General features: G+C 35.3%; 1 protein-coding gene across 2 annotated transcripts in view; it reads left to right on the top strand.

Moving 5' to 3' along the window:
• Positions 1 to 4591, top strand: part of LRFN5 (leucine rich repeat and fibronectin type III domain containing 5) — a 208063-nt gene extending 203472 nt beyond the window's left edge. For both annotated transcript variants that reach the window (XM_063438976.1, XM_063438977.1), the window contains one exon: positions 3440 to 4591. In XM_063438976.1, coding sequence (XP_063295046.1) covers positions 3440 to 4379 — 940 coding nt within the window. In that variant the 3' untranslated portion in view covers positions 4380 to 4591. The remainder of the gene's footprint in view (positions 1 to 3439) is intronic.
• The last annotated feature ends 12100 nt before the right edge of the window (positions 4592 to 16691 follow it).

A 16691-nucleotide genomic window follows, 5' to 3' on the forward strand; every position in this document is an offset into this window, starting at 1 on the left:
GACATTTATCATCTTTTATCCATCAATCATTTTTTATTTATTCTTTTTGTTTCACAGATGGAATTTTTAATCACAAATCAAAACAAACACGCATTTCGCAATTTGTTTGGTTCGTGATTTGGCTCCACTGTGGTTGATAATGAAATGAATCTTTAAGTCTATAGTTTAATGCAAAGACAAAATTGTTATACAATACCTTAAGTGAGCGCTATTAGGGTTCGGGGGTTGCCCCTCAAGGTCTTGATTGAACCGTGCACGTCAAGTGGAAATATACAAAAAATGTAGAAAGTACTATATAGTGCAGATTGTAAAACACTGTGATAATTCAATTAAATAGCAGAATGGATCACTCACATTTCAAAGAGCCTATAATATTGGCTCAGTAAACAAGGCGTGTATACTTTTTAGGGCAGCATCCCACCACTATTTTCTGTTGGGGTTTCCTTCGGAAAGATAAAAATAGTAGACACATCCAATGTGTAGTATAGCTGTTAAATATACTGTGAATTGATCAAATTAGGTATTGAGCTCACCTTTTTCAGAGCCTTAAGATCCTGGCTCTGAGGGTAGCAGGCTTTGTGCCAATATAAGTGGGATGGCACTTCCCCTAATGAAGATTCCTAAGACTTCATTGGACTTTTAAAGTGCTAGTGTATTTATTATTGAAGAAATGTTTAAAATAAATTGTAAAATAAACAAATAGCAATTATACTTATAAAGATAAAAGTCCTAATGGCCGAAACGCGTTTCACTCCTTCTGGAGCTTCCTCAGTCAGCTGTCAATTACCCTATAGTTTAATGCTATGTGCAATAGTTAATGTATGCAGGGGCATCCACTTATATACAGCATGTGTGAAAGGGTGTGAAAGTTTTTAGACCATTACTCTATGTGGTACCTTCCAAATACTACAGTATAAATCAACCGCACTCCTAATATCCAATATATAAAAAAAATATAATTTGTGTTTAGTGACAAAAAATAACTAAAATATTCAATCTATGTACACCAGATTATGTACAAGTTACAATGAAACATAGTACACATGCAATTCACATATTATACACTGAGATAGCTCTAGCAATATAGACATTTCATATCGATAACATGCACATGAAATAATGAAAAAAGGAAAGAACAAAAGATATAAACAATGTTCACAACCTAGATAATTGCTATGTGCACACAGAAGAGTCAGATACTATACACCTCTAGATCTGCAGAAGGATTTACATGATCTAGAGTGGCAAGCTACCACCCCGCCTCAAGTGCATACAGATCGAATGAATCAACCTGTAATCTTCCTGATTTATATTATGTGTCCATCTCCGTAAAATCAAATTACAACATTACTTCAATAATTCCATGCTCTGTCATCACTCTGTCTTTCTACTAGCTCCAATTTTAATCTAGTAGAATTTCCAATGATTTTGTTTAATATATAAATGTAACAGATACGGGCAATACACAAGTATATTCCACCCCCTCCCTCCCCTCCTTTCCACTCCTAGCCAAAAATATATTTAAATAACTGTATTTCTCTACTCTTTAGTTATACCATTAGCTCTCTCTGCCATCTCATACAAATTCCTCTGTTACCTTTTGCCCCACCTTCAAAGTTTACCTTTAGATTGTAAGCTCACGGGCAGGGTCCTCTACCATTTGTATTGGTCTGTTCTTGTTGTGTTGTCTTTTTCCCAATTGTACAGTGCTGCGGAATATGTTTGGCACTTTATAAATAAATAAATAAATGTGTTGTCACATAAACAAATATAAAAAGAAAACAATTAGTGGGTTGTATAAGCCCTTGGCTATACCCACCACAAATTAGAAACATCAGTTTCCTACCTTACATGTATTGCATTATCATAAACAAATAGGGTTATTTACTAATGTGAGAATTCCAAATTAATTTCAAGTCGAAGTTCACAGCAGCCGAGCTGACTTAAGAGAATTTTATCAATTTAGGTCTTTTGACTTAAAGGGACACTATAGTCACCAAAACAACTTTAGCTTAATTAAGCAGTTTTAGTGTATAGACGATGATCCTGCAGTGTCATTGCTCAATTCTGTCATTGTTAAATCTCTTTTGTTTGTCCATGCAGCCCTAGCCAAACCTCCCCTGGCTGTGACTCACCATGCATGAAAAAAAAAAAAAGGTTTCACTTTCAATTTGATGCAACTTACTTTAAACGTTCTTATCGCCTGCTCTCTAAACTGAACTTTAATCATACACAGGAGGCTTCTGTGGGGTCTAGCAAGCTATCAACAGTTCAGGGGATAATACATTTTAAATTAAATAGAATTTGAAAAGAAGGAAGTTAGCTACCTTTTTACAGGAAGTATTTAGGAAGGCTGTGCAAGTCCCATGCAGAGAGGTGTGACTAAGGTGCATAAACCAAGCGATTTAACGCCTAAATGGCAGAGAATTAAGCAGTGACACTACAGGGAAATGATCTATACACCAAAACTGCTTCATTAAGCTAAAGTTGTTTTAGTGCCTATAGTGTCCCTTTAAAATTAGAAATTCTATTTAAATTCACTTTGAATTCTCACTTTAGTGAATTTTCCTGATGGTGTTTTCAAAATGTAAACACATCTTAACGACTTTGCTTTGTCTTTGGACCTGGTCATATTTAATAGAGTATTTGCTATATATTGATTTGTCAGACCCATCCCTTTGTTTTCTCTTTCTCTTTCCACCGCATTTCCTTGCAGTTTTAATTCCTTAAACATACAAATGCACCATCAGCTAGTTGGACGTTATGAGTTAATGTGTCTCAATCGATTAAATGTATATTTTTCAGCCGCATTTAAAATAAAAAGTCGCAGTTCTCCCATCTATATACTTATGACTCCTGCAATGTTAGTACTTATTCCACAGTGTGCAATTAGGTCATTGATGTTGGGCTTATTAAATATATGTTTAAGATAAAGGCACGCTACTTTTTATAGATGTTTCCCATGGAGATATTCTAGAACATTTCTACTACTCGATTCTGAGTTATACATTGAATCACAGCATTACTTCCAAGCAAACTTTTAATTTAGACAAGTTTTGAAGTTTTAATGCAAACCTCAGACACACTGCAATGCTATATTGAGCATGTTTTATGCTAGGGTCTAAATGCAATGAAGGTGTCGTATGTGTTAAGTGGATTTATTTATAAAGTAACTGATGTAACTGTAACACCTTTCAAAAGCAATCTGTCACAACTGGATTTCCTAACACTAACTCATTAGATATTTAACACTACAGAAGAGTTTATTTAACGTTATAAATTAATAAATAATTCAATAATTATTAAAAGACATTTAAATATCAGATTTTTTAGAGTGATTTTGTATAACAGGATGTTTTGTCTATATTCTATAACGTCTGTACTAATATCAAATTGTTGACATTAAAAAGTTTTAATAATCTATTCTGTGTTTTCTTAGAATGATCCCCCCGACAAGCAAGACGTTTCGTGTCAACAACCTAGCTTCTGGAACTATATACGACTTGTGTGTGCTTGCTATTTATGACGATGGCATCACTTCCCTAACTGCAACCCGGGTTGTGGGATGTATCCAATTTACAACAGAGCAAGACTATGTCCGTTGTCACTTTATGCAGTCACAGTTTTTGGGAGGAACCATGATAATTATAATAGGAGGAATTATTGTGGCTTCGGTCCTGGTTTTTATAATAATCCTTATGATTAGATATAAGGTTTGTAATGGCAATGGGAACCATAAGGCAACAAAAGTCAGTAATGTGTACTCTCAAACCAATGGATCACAGAGTCAAGGATGCAGTGCTTCCATGCCACCATCTGCTTCTAAGCAAGTTGTAGGACATGAAGAGAGTGCACAGTGTTGCAAAGCTACCAGTGAGAGTGGAGCACTGTCTTCTGACACTTGCTCGAGTCAGGAAGCCACCGCAACTACCTCTGCATTGCCCCATGGCTGGACTTCAAGTAATACAGCATCACTCAAGCAGAAGAGGAAAACTGTACTAAAACCTATGGATTCAAAAACAGATACAGTCTTAAATATGGAGTCCCAAAATACAAATAGAAATAATTCAACTGCTCTGCGGTTATCTGTCCACCCTTCTGGTTCTGTCAAAGTAACCCCTGGTACAAAAAGAGCACAATCTAAGCCAAGTAAGTTTCTTACATTACCTGCAGAAACATCAAGAGCAAAGCGAAGGTACTCTTTGAATGGAGAAGTAATGGAGTATCATTGTTATGTTAACTCTCACAATACTGGTGGATTATGGTCTAAAAGGAGTATGTCTATGAATGGCATACTTGTTCAATCGGACAATTCTGATATGGACAGTGGTAAAGCTACCTTTTCAAGTTCTGAGTGGATATTGGAAAGCACTGTGTAACAAGCTCTTTTACATTAAAAAAATGGAAAATATTTGATAACTCAGAGCACCATTCTAGATAATCGATAATTGGGAATCCAGTCTCGTTGTTTTCATCCATGGCTTCTACAAACAGGGTTCTGTATGAGCCAACTCCTGCACCTTTTTCGTTTGCTTTTTAATGGTGTTAACAAAATTCAAGAAAGGAAAATAAAAACAGTTGAAGGTTTAAAAAAAAATAAAAATGAAATATAAATATATATATAAAATATATATGAAACAGCACCAGTGCCTTCCCATCCTGTAGGACTGGCTTTCTGGTTCTGCATCAGCAGAAATAAGAGACTGAATTCACAAAAAAAAGCCTTTTCATATGGGAAATTTCCTTCTTTCAAGCTTACGAAAAACAATAAAAAAAAAACTTATGGAAGAATTAGTAAAATATTTTTTAAATAACCAGACTGTATTTATTTTTGAGTGGCAATGGTGTTGCCTTTTGTTTTTAGGCAAATGCTGTACAGAACAACAACTTATGTGTTGTTATGTTGTGTAAAATAAAACACTCAATATCTATACCAAGACAATTCTGAAATAATTACCCACCACCACTATTTACCCCAGGTCAAGCGTGCAGAGAATTGTGCCAGTTGTAGTTTATCAACATCTAGAGGGTGAAGTTTGACAGTCCTGATCTAGTTCATCACATACACCACACAGATATATTACTTTCGTTGAGACAAAAGTGGATTCACAAACGAAGGATACCGCACTCACACTTAGGAATCCAGGTGCTTGGAACAAAAAGTGCAATGTTTCGGCCTTTATCAAGCTTGATATGTGTAGGCCGAAACATTGCACTTTTTGTTCCAATAAACCTGCAGCAATCCTGAGTGCCTGGGCCTAATTTATTTTATCTACCCAACCTACCTAAGCATTTAAAGTGACAATCAATAGGGGTGCTGGAAGCTTAAAAAATGTAATAATATCTGAGTGTTCAAGATGTCAGTAATGGAGTAAATTATATGCTTTTACAATAGCTACACACAAGGTAAGAGAAAATGAGAACTGAAATAAGGAGAACAATCCCACTCAGTGGGTGTAATCCAATCTCGCTCTCAAAAATATACCTCCAAATTGTAAATGTCACATATAGAAAAAAGGAAAAAGGGGGGGGGGGGAAGGGGTTTCTATTTAAGCCTTTATTAAAGTATATTAAAAAATAGCAACTAGTTTCCCAATAATAGTAATACACCTAAAAGGTGGGAAAAATGAGTATAATTACCGTATTAGGTTCGTGGAGCAACAGGTATATCCAGGATACAAATACCTGGGTAGTTAGTTAATGGTCCTCTGATTGGACAGCAATAGGTGGGAGGAGCTCACAGGTCCTTCGCGTTTGCCGGGAACAGTCCCTGCACGTAGATTGGTGGCTGTCCCGTAATGGGAGGTCCCTCTACCCTACATAAGCGGTAATCAGCTCAGTCCCTGCTCAGCTCTTGACAAAGGCGCATTTAAACGCCGAAACGCGCGTCGCGCTAATTTTGAGCCGATGCTATTGATTTTCAGTTTCCCGTTTTGATTCATTCACCTTTCTTTTTGGTTGGTTTGTTTAATTAATTTTTACCTTGGTGTTCGTGTAACTGTTTGTTAAGTGGATGGGGAATACCCCCATTTAGTACTCTGGGGCTGCTATTTGTATGGGGAGATAGGGAAAGGTGAGGCTGCCTTGAAGTAGCAGTTTAATTTTTGTCTCACTGTTGTGAGCTTTGATAGTTAGTCCAGGGCAATTTTAGGACTTTTTGTGTGGTACCTATGTGAGCAAAGGGGTTATGGCTCTGCAACTCTAGCCAGAATATCCCCTGATATCAGAGCAATACTTTTTTACCTGCACAAGTTGTATGCAGGAATACCAGGGAATACCATATATTTCCCTACACATATATGCTCTATATTTTCTCAGGTTAAATGCACCATTGGGTACCTTATATAGTGACTCCTTGAGCTACCTCTACTTGCTACTAGGTACCTCTCCATATTTTGGTATATTGATATCCCCCCCCCTGCTCTTATTGTCCTCCCCATTAACTAACTACCCAGGTATTTGTATCCTGGATATACCTGTTGCTCCACGAACCTAATACGGTAATTATACTCATTTTTCCCACCTTTTAGGTGTATTACTATTATTGGGAAACTAGTTGCTATTTTTTAATATACTTTAATAAAGGCTTAAATAGAAACCCCTTCCCCCCCCCCTTTTTCCTTTTTTCTATATGTGACATTTACAATTTGGAGGTATATTTTTGAGAGCGAGATTGGATTACACCCACTGAGTGGGATTGTTCTCCTTATTTCAGTTCTCATTTTCTCTTTTTGCTTTTGACTGTACTTGGGGTTAAGCCCCTTATATACCGCCGGTAACCTACTTGGAGCGTGTGAGGCTAGCTAGTCTAATCTCACTCCCTCCTTCTCTTGATCTACACACAAGGTAAAACAATGCATGATAAAATAGCAGGATACAAGATTTTCTCTTTGTATATAAGGTACATGGAGATTCTGTGCTAGAAGGAATTGTCATTGATACTGCTCTATGTTTAAAGCTATATGGTGTCAACTCTAGCAGAGGGTCTATGCAAGAAATGAGAAAAGTGATCATAAAATGGCTTATTACTCATGGAACCACTTACATGAGTAGTTATTCTTAACCCCTCTTTTGGGGCTCAAAAATGATATTTTAGCATTTGGATGGAATTAATTGAGGCTCAATAAAAAGGTTTATAGTACTATCAATGCTGGATACCCATTTCCCAATGGGAAGATTAAAGTAGGCATGTTTTAGAATTTATTTTAGTATCTATTATGTTACATTTTAAGAATGAGACACGTAACTAAATTAACCATTGAACAATGGGTTGTCACCTTACTTGGATTCTTGGCAACAAAAAGCTTAAGAAGGTAAGGACCTGCAGTGTCCAAAAGAAGCACATGTATCAAACCCCGTAGGACAATGTTCATATAGTCTACAAGGCTCTCATAGACTATAAGTAGAACTTGGGCAACGATACGATATAAAATTGCCCACGTAGACACTATTTAAAAATGATTCTGAGCACAAATTTGGGTGTCTGCATATAATATAGGACAATTAGAAATACAGGAACCACTCAAATACCTGTAACATGCTTACAGAGTTATTTACTAAAGTAAAAATTGCTAGGAATTCATAGTGAATTAAGAAATGGCAAATTTAAGGCCGAAGTGGGTAATATGAAAAACTTCTCCCAGTCTGCTGTGCTTCCCGTTCAGTTACATTGAGCATTGACCTTCAAATTGAAATTCACTTTCAATTCAATTTGAATTGACAACAATTCTCATGACATATGTTACCCAAAACCTCGAGATCTTGAAAAAAGTAATGGGGAGATTTATCAGGTAGAAACAGATGCTATTCTGGGATAAAGTGCTAAAAAAAAAAAAGAAAAAAAAAGCAGTCACCATGGAAGCCAAATATTTCTCAGTATTTATCACTTTACACCCAAAAATAACACACATTTTGTGTTGATGAATCTCCCCTCATGTTCGTGTACTTTCTGTTCTCATACTTAGCCTCTATATTGGTATTTTGAACACTTACAGATACCATTTGATTCAACTGTGCTTTGTTTATGGTTTTCTGCTTTTTTCTGCACTCTTGTTTGTTGTTACAGATCAAAAACGTGATATTATTAAAAAACACATTGTAATGCTTGAAAAACACTATTAGGAAACCTCAGTTTTATGTAAAACCTGCATATGCCATTTAATTGAATTGCACATTTTGCATATGTAATCACCTTAATTATTTCATTTTCTTTGAGGATAACTGTCATTGGTTTAGTCACTTTAAGTTTACTCATAGTGGTCTCTTTTTATATTTTCAACTATTATATAGATATACACTAAACAGTAGGTTGCATTAATTATATTTGTAAATGTATAACCATATAGAGAGTCAAAGGCTGGTATTATTCCTGAATCATAATGCGTCATATGCAACTGTACAGCAAAGTTCTGAGCCAAGTAGGCCGGATGTTATTTGCATAAAATGCTTTGAGAAATGATACATATTTGGAATGTAATAACTTAAAATGGTAATACTTAAAGATTTATCTTTACACAAAATATTTTTAGCCTCAAAAAAAATCTAGAAAAAGACTATGGTTTGGCAACTTTAAATTTAAAAAAAAAATGTTCTAAAATAACATGTAATTTTGTATCTATATTTTTTTTCCATGGAAGCCAAATTATTTGTATACAAGTTAAACATATCTTATGTTGTGTTGCTGTACCTTTGAATTATAGCAAAGGTTAAAATATCTCTACCAAAAAAAATTCTTGCATGCATTTCCAAAATAGTTTCTGGCATTTAAGTACATTTCTAAGAAGTTGGCTATATATCAAATCTGTAAAAATAGTAGAATAATAATAGTAATATAATCTAAATCAATTTTATGAGATTAAATACTATTTGTGATAAATAATATCAACAATTATACAATTTACTCTTGCAAAAAGTACATTAGTTAAACTTATCCAAAAATGTAGATTTCATGGTTCAAACCTGTTATTTTTTGGCTATTGATTTGAACAAATATATGCTGGGCCTTTAAATAGTATTGTAGGACTTTTTTTAGTGTGCACTATTTCAGAAACTATAAATAAATTATAAATAATAACAAAGAGTAAAAATAAAACTACTAATAATTTTCACCTTAAATTTGACATCTAAACCATCAAAACTCCTCTTTCATTAATGATAAGGTATTAGAAACAGATACAGGTAGATGGTAATTGCTGAGAATCGGGTTGAAAACTGTTGATATAAAACAATGTTGTGCTAATGTAGGTATTGTCCAAATTAGTAAAATAATATACAATGTTCTACCAATTTCACTACATCTAGGCTTATATACTTTTTAAATACAAATCTGTTTTTAAGAGTTATTTTTAGAAATTTAATATTGTCACATTTGAAACAGTATTTTAAAGAAACTACTTTTCATAATGAATACTTACATAGTATAGAAACACTTGTTTCCTAGAATAGTAATTATGTAAGAAAATAAGCCTATTCCTGAGAAGTTCAAACTGACCAGATATCAATAAAGGACCCTTCTCCTATCCCCATTCCTGAGAAGCTCAAACTGAACAGATATCAATAAAGGACCCTTCTCCTATTCCCATTCCTGAGAAGCTCAAACTGAACAGATATCAATAAAGGACCCTTCTCCTATTCCCATTCCTGAAAAGTTCGAACTGACCTGATATAAATAAAGGACCATTCTCTTATTCCCATTCCTGAAAAGTTCAAACTGACCAGATATCAATAAAGGACTCTTCTTGTATTCTCATTCCTGAGAAGTTCAAACTGACCTGATATAAATAAAGAACCCTTCTCCTATTCCCATTCCTGAAAAGTTCGAACTGACCAGATATCAATAAAGGACTCGGCTCCTATTCCCATTCCTGAAAAGTTCAAACTGACCAGATATCAATAAAGGACTCTTCTCTTATTCCCATTCCTGAGAAGTTCAAACTGACCTGATAAAAAATTAAGGACCCTTCTCCTATTCCCATTCCTGAAAAGTTCAAACTGATCTGATATAAATAAAGGACCCATCTTCTATTCCCATTCCTGAAAAGTTCGAACTGACCTGCTGATATAAATAAAGGACTCTTCTCTTATTCCCATTCCTGAGAAGTTCAAACTGACCTGATAAAAAATTAAGGACCTTCTCCTAATCCCATTCCTGAAAAGTTCAAACTGACCAGATATCAATAAATGACCCTTCTCCTATTCCCAATCCTGAAAAGTTCAAACTGACCTGCTGATATAAATAAAGGACTCTTTTCATATTCACATTCCTGAATAGGTGAAACTGACCAGATATAAATAAAGGACCACAACAGCTTCTTATCAGGCAGCTTTATTGGGTCAATGACTTAATGGTCCATTTATTCCTTGGCCCTGTCATGCTGCTTTCTAAGAAGCTGATAAGTGCCCATACCAATTGGATATTTCAATAATGATTTGGAGAGTTTACTATCTCTGGTGTGAGGGCACCAGCTGAGACTTCTGGGTTGAGTGATGTCCCACTCTATTAATATTATTATATTTGGAGAGAAAACATGTTCTAAAGTTGAACATCCAGTCAGCCAATATATCTTATCTAAAATGTGTGGTAATGTATAATAATAGCTTGTTGAATGAATATTGATGCCGTTTAGGAGAAAAAAGAGATGAAGATGGAAAAACAATGTTCTAGCTTCATGAACAGAGATCATATTAAACATAGGCTATTAGCAAAAAGGCTTTAAAAAAAAAGAAAATGCAATGGATTGTCTTCCCTTGCACCATCATACCTTATGTGGTTAACCCCCAAATCAGAAAGACGATGAACAAAGTCTGAAAGACAGGAAGCCTTGGACTGAACACATCTGAACAATCTCAGCCTATTACTTGCTCCCTATTCAGAAAAGTGAGTGAAAAAGATAAAACATTTTTATAGTTTTTCTGAGTGGGGAGATCATTGCTAAGAGCATTATCTAGTAAAGTGGATATGGTGCCAGGAGTGTCCATTAAATGTAGACTTTTTGTTTCTGTATTCAGAGGAAAATGGAAATTATCAAAATCCACCCACACACAGTAAATATGCCCACAGGAACTATATCCACCCAGAGGCAGTAAATCCACCCACGGGAACTATATCCACCCACAGACAGTAAATCCACCCACGGGAACTATATCCACCTACAGACAGTAAATCCACGCACAGGAACTATACCCACCCACAGGAACTATATCCACCCACAGACAGTAAATATGCCCACAGTAACTATATCCACCCACACACAGTAAATATGCCCACGGGAACTATATCCACCCAGAGACAGTAAATCCACCCACGGGAACTACATCTACCCACAGACAGAAAATCCATCCACAGGAACTATATCCACCCACAGGAACTATATCCACACACAGACAATAAATCCACCCACAGGAAATATATCCACCCACACTCAGTAAATCCACCCACGGGAACTATATCCACCCACAGGAACTATATCTACACACAGACAATAAATCCACCCACAGGAACTATATCTACCCACAGACAGTAAAGTCACCCACAGGAACTACAATGATCTGATTTAGTAGGATCTGTTGAGTAGAATCACAAGGGAGACGCCGGCTAACACCCAACATCATGTAAAAAGCAGATGCAGTTCATGATAAAATATAACATTTATTGAAATAGTCTAAAAAATGAACAAACATATCAGCAAGAAGCATATCCCTGGGAGACAGCCTGACGCGTTTCGTGCAACATGGTACTTATCCTTGAGCAGCATCTGTTAAGTAGGGCAAAATTAAACGCAGTTTATTTTTAGTTTCAGTTTTAAGGGACACCTCTTCAAATCACAGTTCTCAGAATGATCACCGACCAGCTAAGTTTCCTGCCAGGGTCTGCACATGCTCTGACCTTTCAAAACAATACCAAATAATAAACTCCTCTTCAATACAGTAAGTATAAAGTATCTATTAAGAAGTAAGGGTTTACCTTGGATGCAAATATGTATGTATGTGTGTTTGTGCATATATGTGCGTGTGTATGATATAGATAACCATTTTCCTTCTAGTCCATGAATAAAATAAAAACATTTAATTATTGTCTCTTACCCATCAGTCATCTTTTTTTTGGTGCAATAGGTAGAATTTAGAAATAGGAACCTGGACCGACCATGTTTGTTATAGAAACATTGAATGTGACGGCAGATAAGAACCATTCGGCCCATCTAGTCTGCCCAATTTTCTAAATACTATTTCTAAATACTTTCATTAGTCCCTGGCCTTATCTTATAGCTAGGATAGCCTTATGCCTATCCCACGCATGCTTAAACTCCTTTACTGTGTTAACCTCTACCACTTCAGCTGGAAGGCTATTCCATGCATCCACTACCCTCTCAGTAAAGTAATACTTCCTGATATTATTTTTAAACCTTTGCCCCTCTAATTTAAGACTACGTCCTCTTGTTGTGGTAGTTTTTCTTCTTTTAAATATAGTCTCCTCCTTTACTGTGTTAATTCCCTCTATCATATCCCCCCTGTCTCGTCTTTCCTCCAAGCTATACATATTAAGATCCTTTAACCTTTCCTTGTAAGTTTTATTCAGTAATCTATGAACCAGTTTGGAAAGAGTTCAGAGAAGGGCTACTAAAGTATCAATATCCTTCTGAAGATATGGTCTCCAGTACTGCGTACAATACTCCAAGTGAGGTCTCACCAGTGTTCTGTACAATGGCATGAGCACTTCACTCTTTCTACTGCTAATACCTCTCCCTATACAACCAAGCATTCTGCTAGCATTTCCTGCTGCTCTATTACTTTGTCTGCCTACCTTTAAGCCATTAGAAATAATCACCCCTAAATCCCTTTCCTCAGATGTTGAGGTTAGGACTCTATCAAATATTCTGTACTCTGCCCTTGGGTTTTTACGTCCAAGATGCATTATCTTGCACTTATCCACATTAAATGTCAGTTGCCACAACCATTTTTCTAGATTACCTAAATCATTTGCCATTTGGCTTATCCCTCCAGGAACATCAACTCTGTTACATATCTTAGTATCATCAGCAAAAAGGCATACCTTACCATTAAGAACTTCTGCAATATCACTAATAAAAATAATATAAATAAATTGCATGGTTCAGTTGGTCTGTGATTCAAGTATTTCATTTCAGAGCTCAGGAATTCACCAAATGACCCAATTAGCCCAAAGTCACCTGAATTGCAGTTCGTCCCAAAACAAATCTGCAAGTCTAGAACATATTAACATTGCATTTCTGATTAAAATATATAAATAAATAACACATCTTTTGGTAGTGAAGGAGTTAAATACTATACTTACGAACGCTGCTGTCTCCTTTTCAACCTAAACATTTACCCATTCCAATTTACAAAGCGGCATGCTGAGCACTGTGGGATACCCAGCTCACCTTAAAGTTCCAGATTAATATATTAAAATAACCACATTTTCTACCATCACCCAAATCATCATCTCGTTACCATAATCTCTGCTTATATGAAGAGAGCTCAGCCCCACTGTGGAATTCTGTGTACATGAGGTGCATCTTTTATACATAAAAATGTACAGACTTTCTTGTTGTAACCTCTTATATTATGTAGTGTAAACCACTTCGAACCGTTGGTTCAAAACTTTGCTCCTAAACTTCTGATTCATTTATCAATTATGTGGTCTTTCAAAAAGCAGTTCTACGTTACAGTTCTAACTAATGCTATATGCATCCAACGTCTCGCAAATAACCTCTTTGATCTTCCTCTCTAGTTTGTACTTTGTGCCATCTGTATAAATTACCAAGTTAATACACTCTTTCTCTGCAATATCTTTACTGAAATTGCATGAACAAAGTAGGACACCATTTTAACTTCCGCACCGGTTGCTTTACTTTTTCTATCTCTCCTTGGCTAATGTCATTGACCCAGTTTTCTAGTCCCTTGAAGCCATTGTTTTGTACCCATTGTTAACATTTTCATGTCTTTTTATAAAATAGAATTGCAATTTTTTCCTAAACCGAGCTTATTCTGTTGTGCATTTAACACAAATTGAATAAAATGCCAAGCATTTATGAGGATGTTGATTATGAATACATTCAAGTGACCCAGTTTTACTTGCAGTTTTCACATTTAATTACTCCCCAAAGTTGCTGCTCATTTTTCCAAATTGCCTTTCTTAGCTATTTTTGAAAAAAAATAATAGTACATTTACTAACCGGGAGCTGGCGAATTAGACGAAATAGACTCTGATTGGAACAAATTTGCTCCATATAAACACATTGAACTGCAATACTGTTTGCTAGTTACTACATGATGTCCCAGTTTCATTAATGCACATGATATTTATCTAAATCAATTATTAAGCCAGCGAAGGGTATATGTTAGTGTGAAATGCTATATGATGTGCCTTATTTATAGTAATGTATGGACTTTTGTTTCTAAAGATAAGAGTACAAACTTGATCCTGGATCCACGTAAAACTCCAAGAGCTGGAGCATTCAATTTATCTGGTCTTTAGTTTTTATCATCACCTAGACTTGTTCATTTGGTTTCAAATAAATTCGATTTGTCTGAATTTTGGGCAATCTGCAATTTGTACAAATTCCTGAATCACTATATGGGTGAATGACAAAACACACTAAATGGACAAGGGACAAACCATTTTGTTTGTTTTGGGATTCAGAGTTCTGTCTATGGCACCAAGAAAAGAATGATGGAACAGAAGATTATTAATAGTTCGGGAACAGCCAATAAATGTTGACAAGTGACCAGTATAGGTAAAAAAAAAGGAGGAGCAGTAAAGAAAATCGGTATTTATCTATAAATAAACACAGATCTCTTTTGTTATGTCTCACTTGATCTGTCAACCAAGTGGTGCAAAATGCACATATTCGATTACTGCAAAAAAAAAATAAAAAAAATTCTAGGTATGGAACTCATATCATTCTCTGTAAGCTCATACACTTTACATTAAAGCTTGTCACAGGGCCTTTGAGGTGGAGGGCATGCTATCACACACATGGTGATTCTGACAATCTAAACACCAATATTGAAAGGTGATGTACCAAGTTATTACCAGGGTTACTTTGCACCATTCATGCAGGTCAACCTCCTACAATGTCTTAAGGTATAAACAAGCATTGGTGGTCCAACAGCTTAGTGCAATTTTAATGCATATTCCACTCTGCTGATGTAAAATGTCTGCCTCCTTGGTCCAATGGGTCAATTACTCTTCATCCATTAAAGGAGCTATTCAACATGCCTTCTTAGACCAAGCTAGCTTACATGGAGACATGGTCACCGTGGCCTTTAGAGATCTAAAGGTTGTCTGCTCAGTCTAAATTAAAGGTAACAAACCATCTATGGGAACCTTTTTATCTCTATGTAATGTTGTCTAACTCATCACTTACTTCCTTTACTCACTGTGCCCAAAAATTGTGCAATTAGATGAGTGTGCCCAGCAACTGTGCTCTGGCTTCCACATCGTATATGTATAGCAAGAAAACTACATTTTCACAGTGAACTCAATTCATATAATTCTGATGCAAACATCATGGACATAAACCTCCATTGATTTCTCATAGAAAGAGGAACACGTTGCACATAAATACATGCCTCACAAAGATGAACCCTACATTGCATGTAAAGTCCATAAAGACTTGGCTACCAAATTTAAATTGCATGTCGAGTCTATGCATAAGGACTTAAAGCAAGCACATAAGATCAAAAGTCTGGGATTTTGTCCAATACATGTTAGATATATCTACAATGCTACATATTTGTAACTTGTACTTAATTTTTTATGACTTTGCCTGTTAACTTTAATATAAAACTTTATTACAAAGCTCAAAGTATGATTCAGGAAAATAAAAAAATATAAAATTCTTAAAAGTTCTGGCTTGGGTTGGACTAACTGCTATTCTAAGCAATAAAACCAAGCATAAATAATGTAGTCTCAGAAAGGAAATTTACACAATATATTTTATTTCTTGGTAAAATGTGTTTTATTTATTTTGTTTACAGAAATAGATGTGAGTGCAAGAATAATCTCCCAGCAAAGATGGGAAATATGAACAGTCTAAAAAAATTCAAGACGTTTTGGATATGCACACAACAGATAGAACTTTGCAGGACACAAAATCTGGTGCTTTTAGACAGAGAGTGAGATGGATGAGTTTTGATTCACTTGTAAAATATTTTATTTGCTTATGACAGGGGGCACTAATGAATGAATTTTCCATTTTATGTAACTGTATGGACTTATATCTTATCTTTTATCATATTTGTTTTTAAATACAAAACATTTAGAAGGTAGGGAAAACATTTTTAGTTTAAAATCCTTAATACTTAAAGGGCTTGCAAAGAAAATAATGCTTTAATTTTCTTCCTGTACTCCCGTACAGATTGATCTGATTTTGTTGTTTGATTTTAAGATAATATTTCTGTAAAATATTATCAGTAAGAATGTATATTTAAGAGAAGAATTTGTATACCTAATGAAGAAAAAAAAATATGCAAAATGATGGACGATGTAAATATGTATTATATATACACTGCACAAAATTGTATCGCTTGAGCTGCTAGCCAGTCCTAACATTTACTTGCCACCATTCGATGAACATAATTTTTTTTTTATTATACATGGTTATAACTGGATGGCTGCCCACTTCCTTAAACTAAACTTGACCAAAACTGAAATTCTGGTCTTTCATCCC

Source organism: Pelobates fuscus, chromosome 13, assembly GCF_036172605.1.
Source record: "Pelobates fuscus isolate aPelFus1 chromosome 13, aPelFus1.pri, whole genome shotgun sequence".
In the NCBI taxonomy this organism is placed as follows: Eukaryota; Metazoa; Chordata; class Amphibia; order Anura; family Pelobatidae; genus Pelobates; species Pelobates fuscus.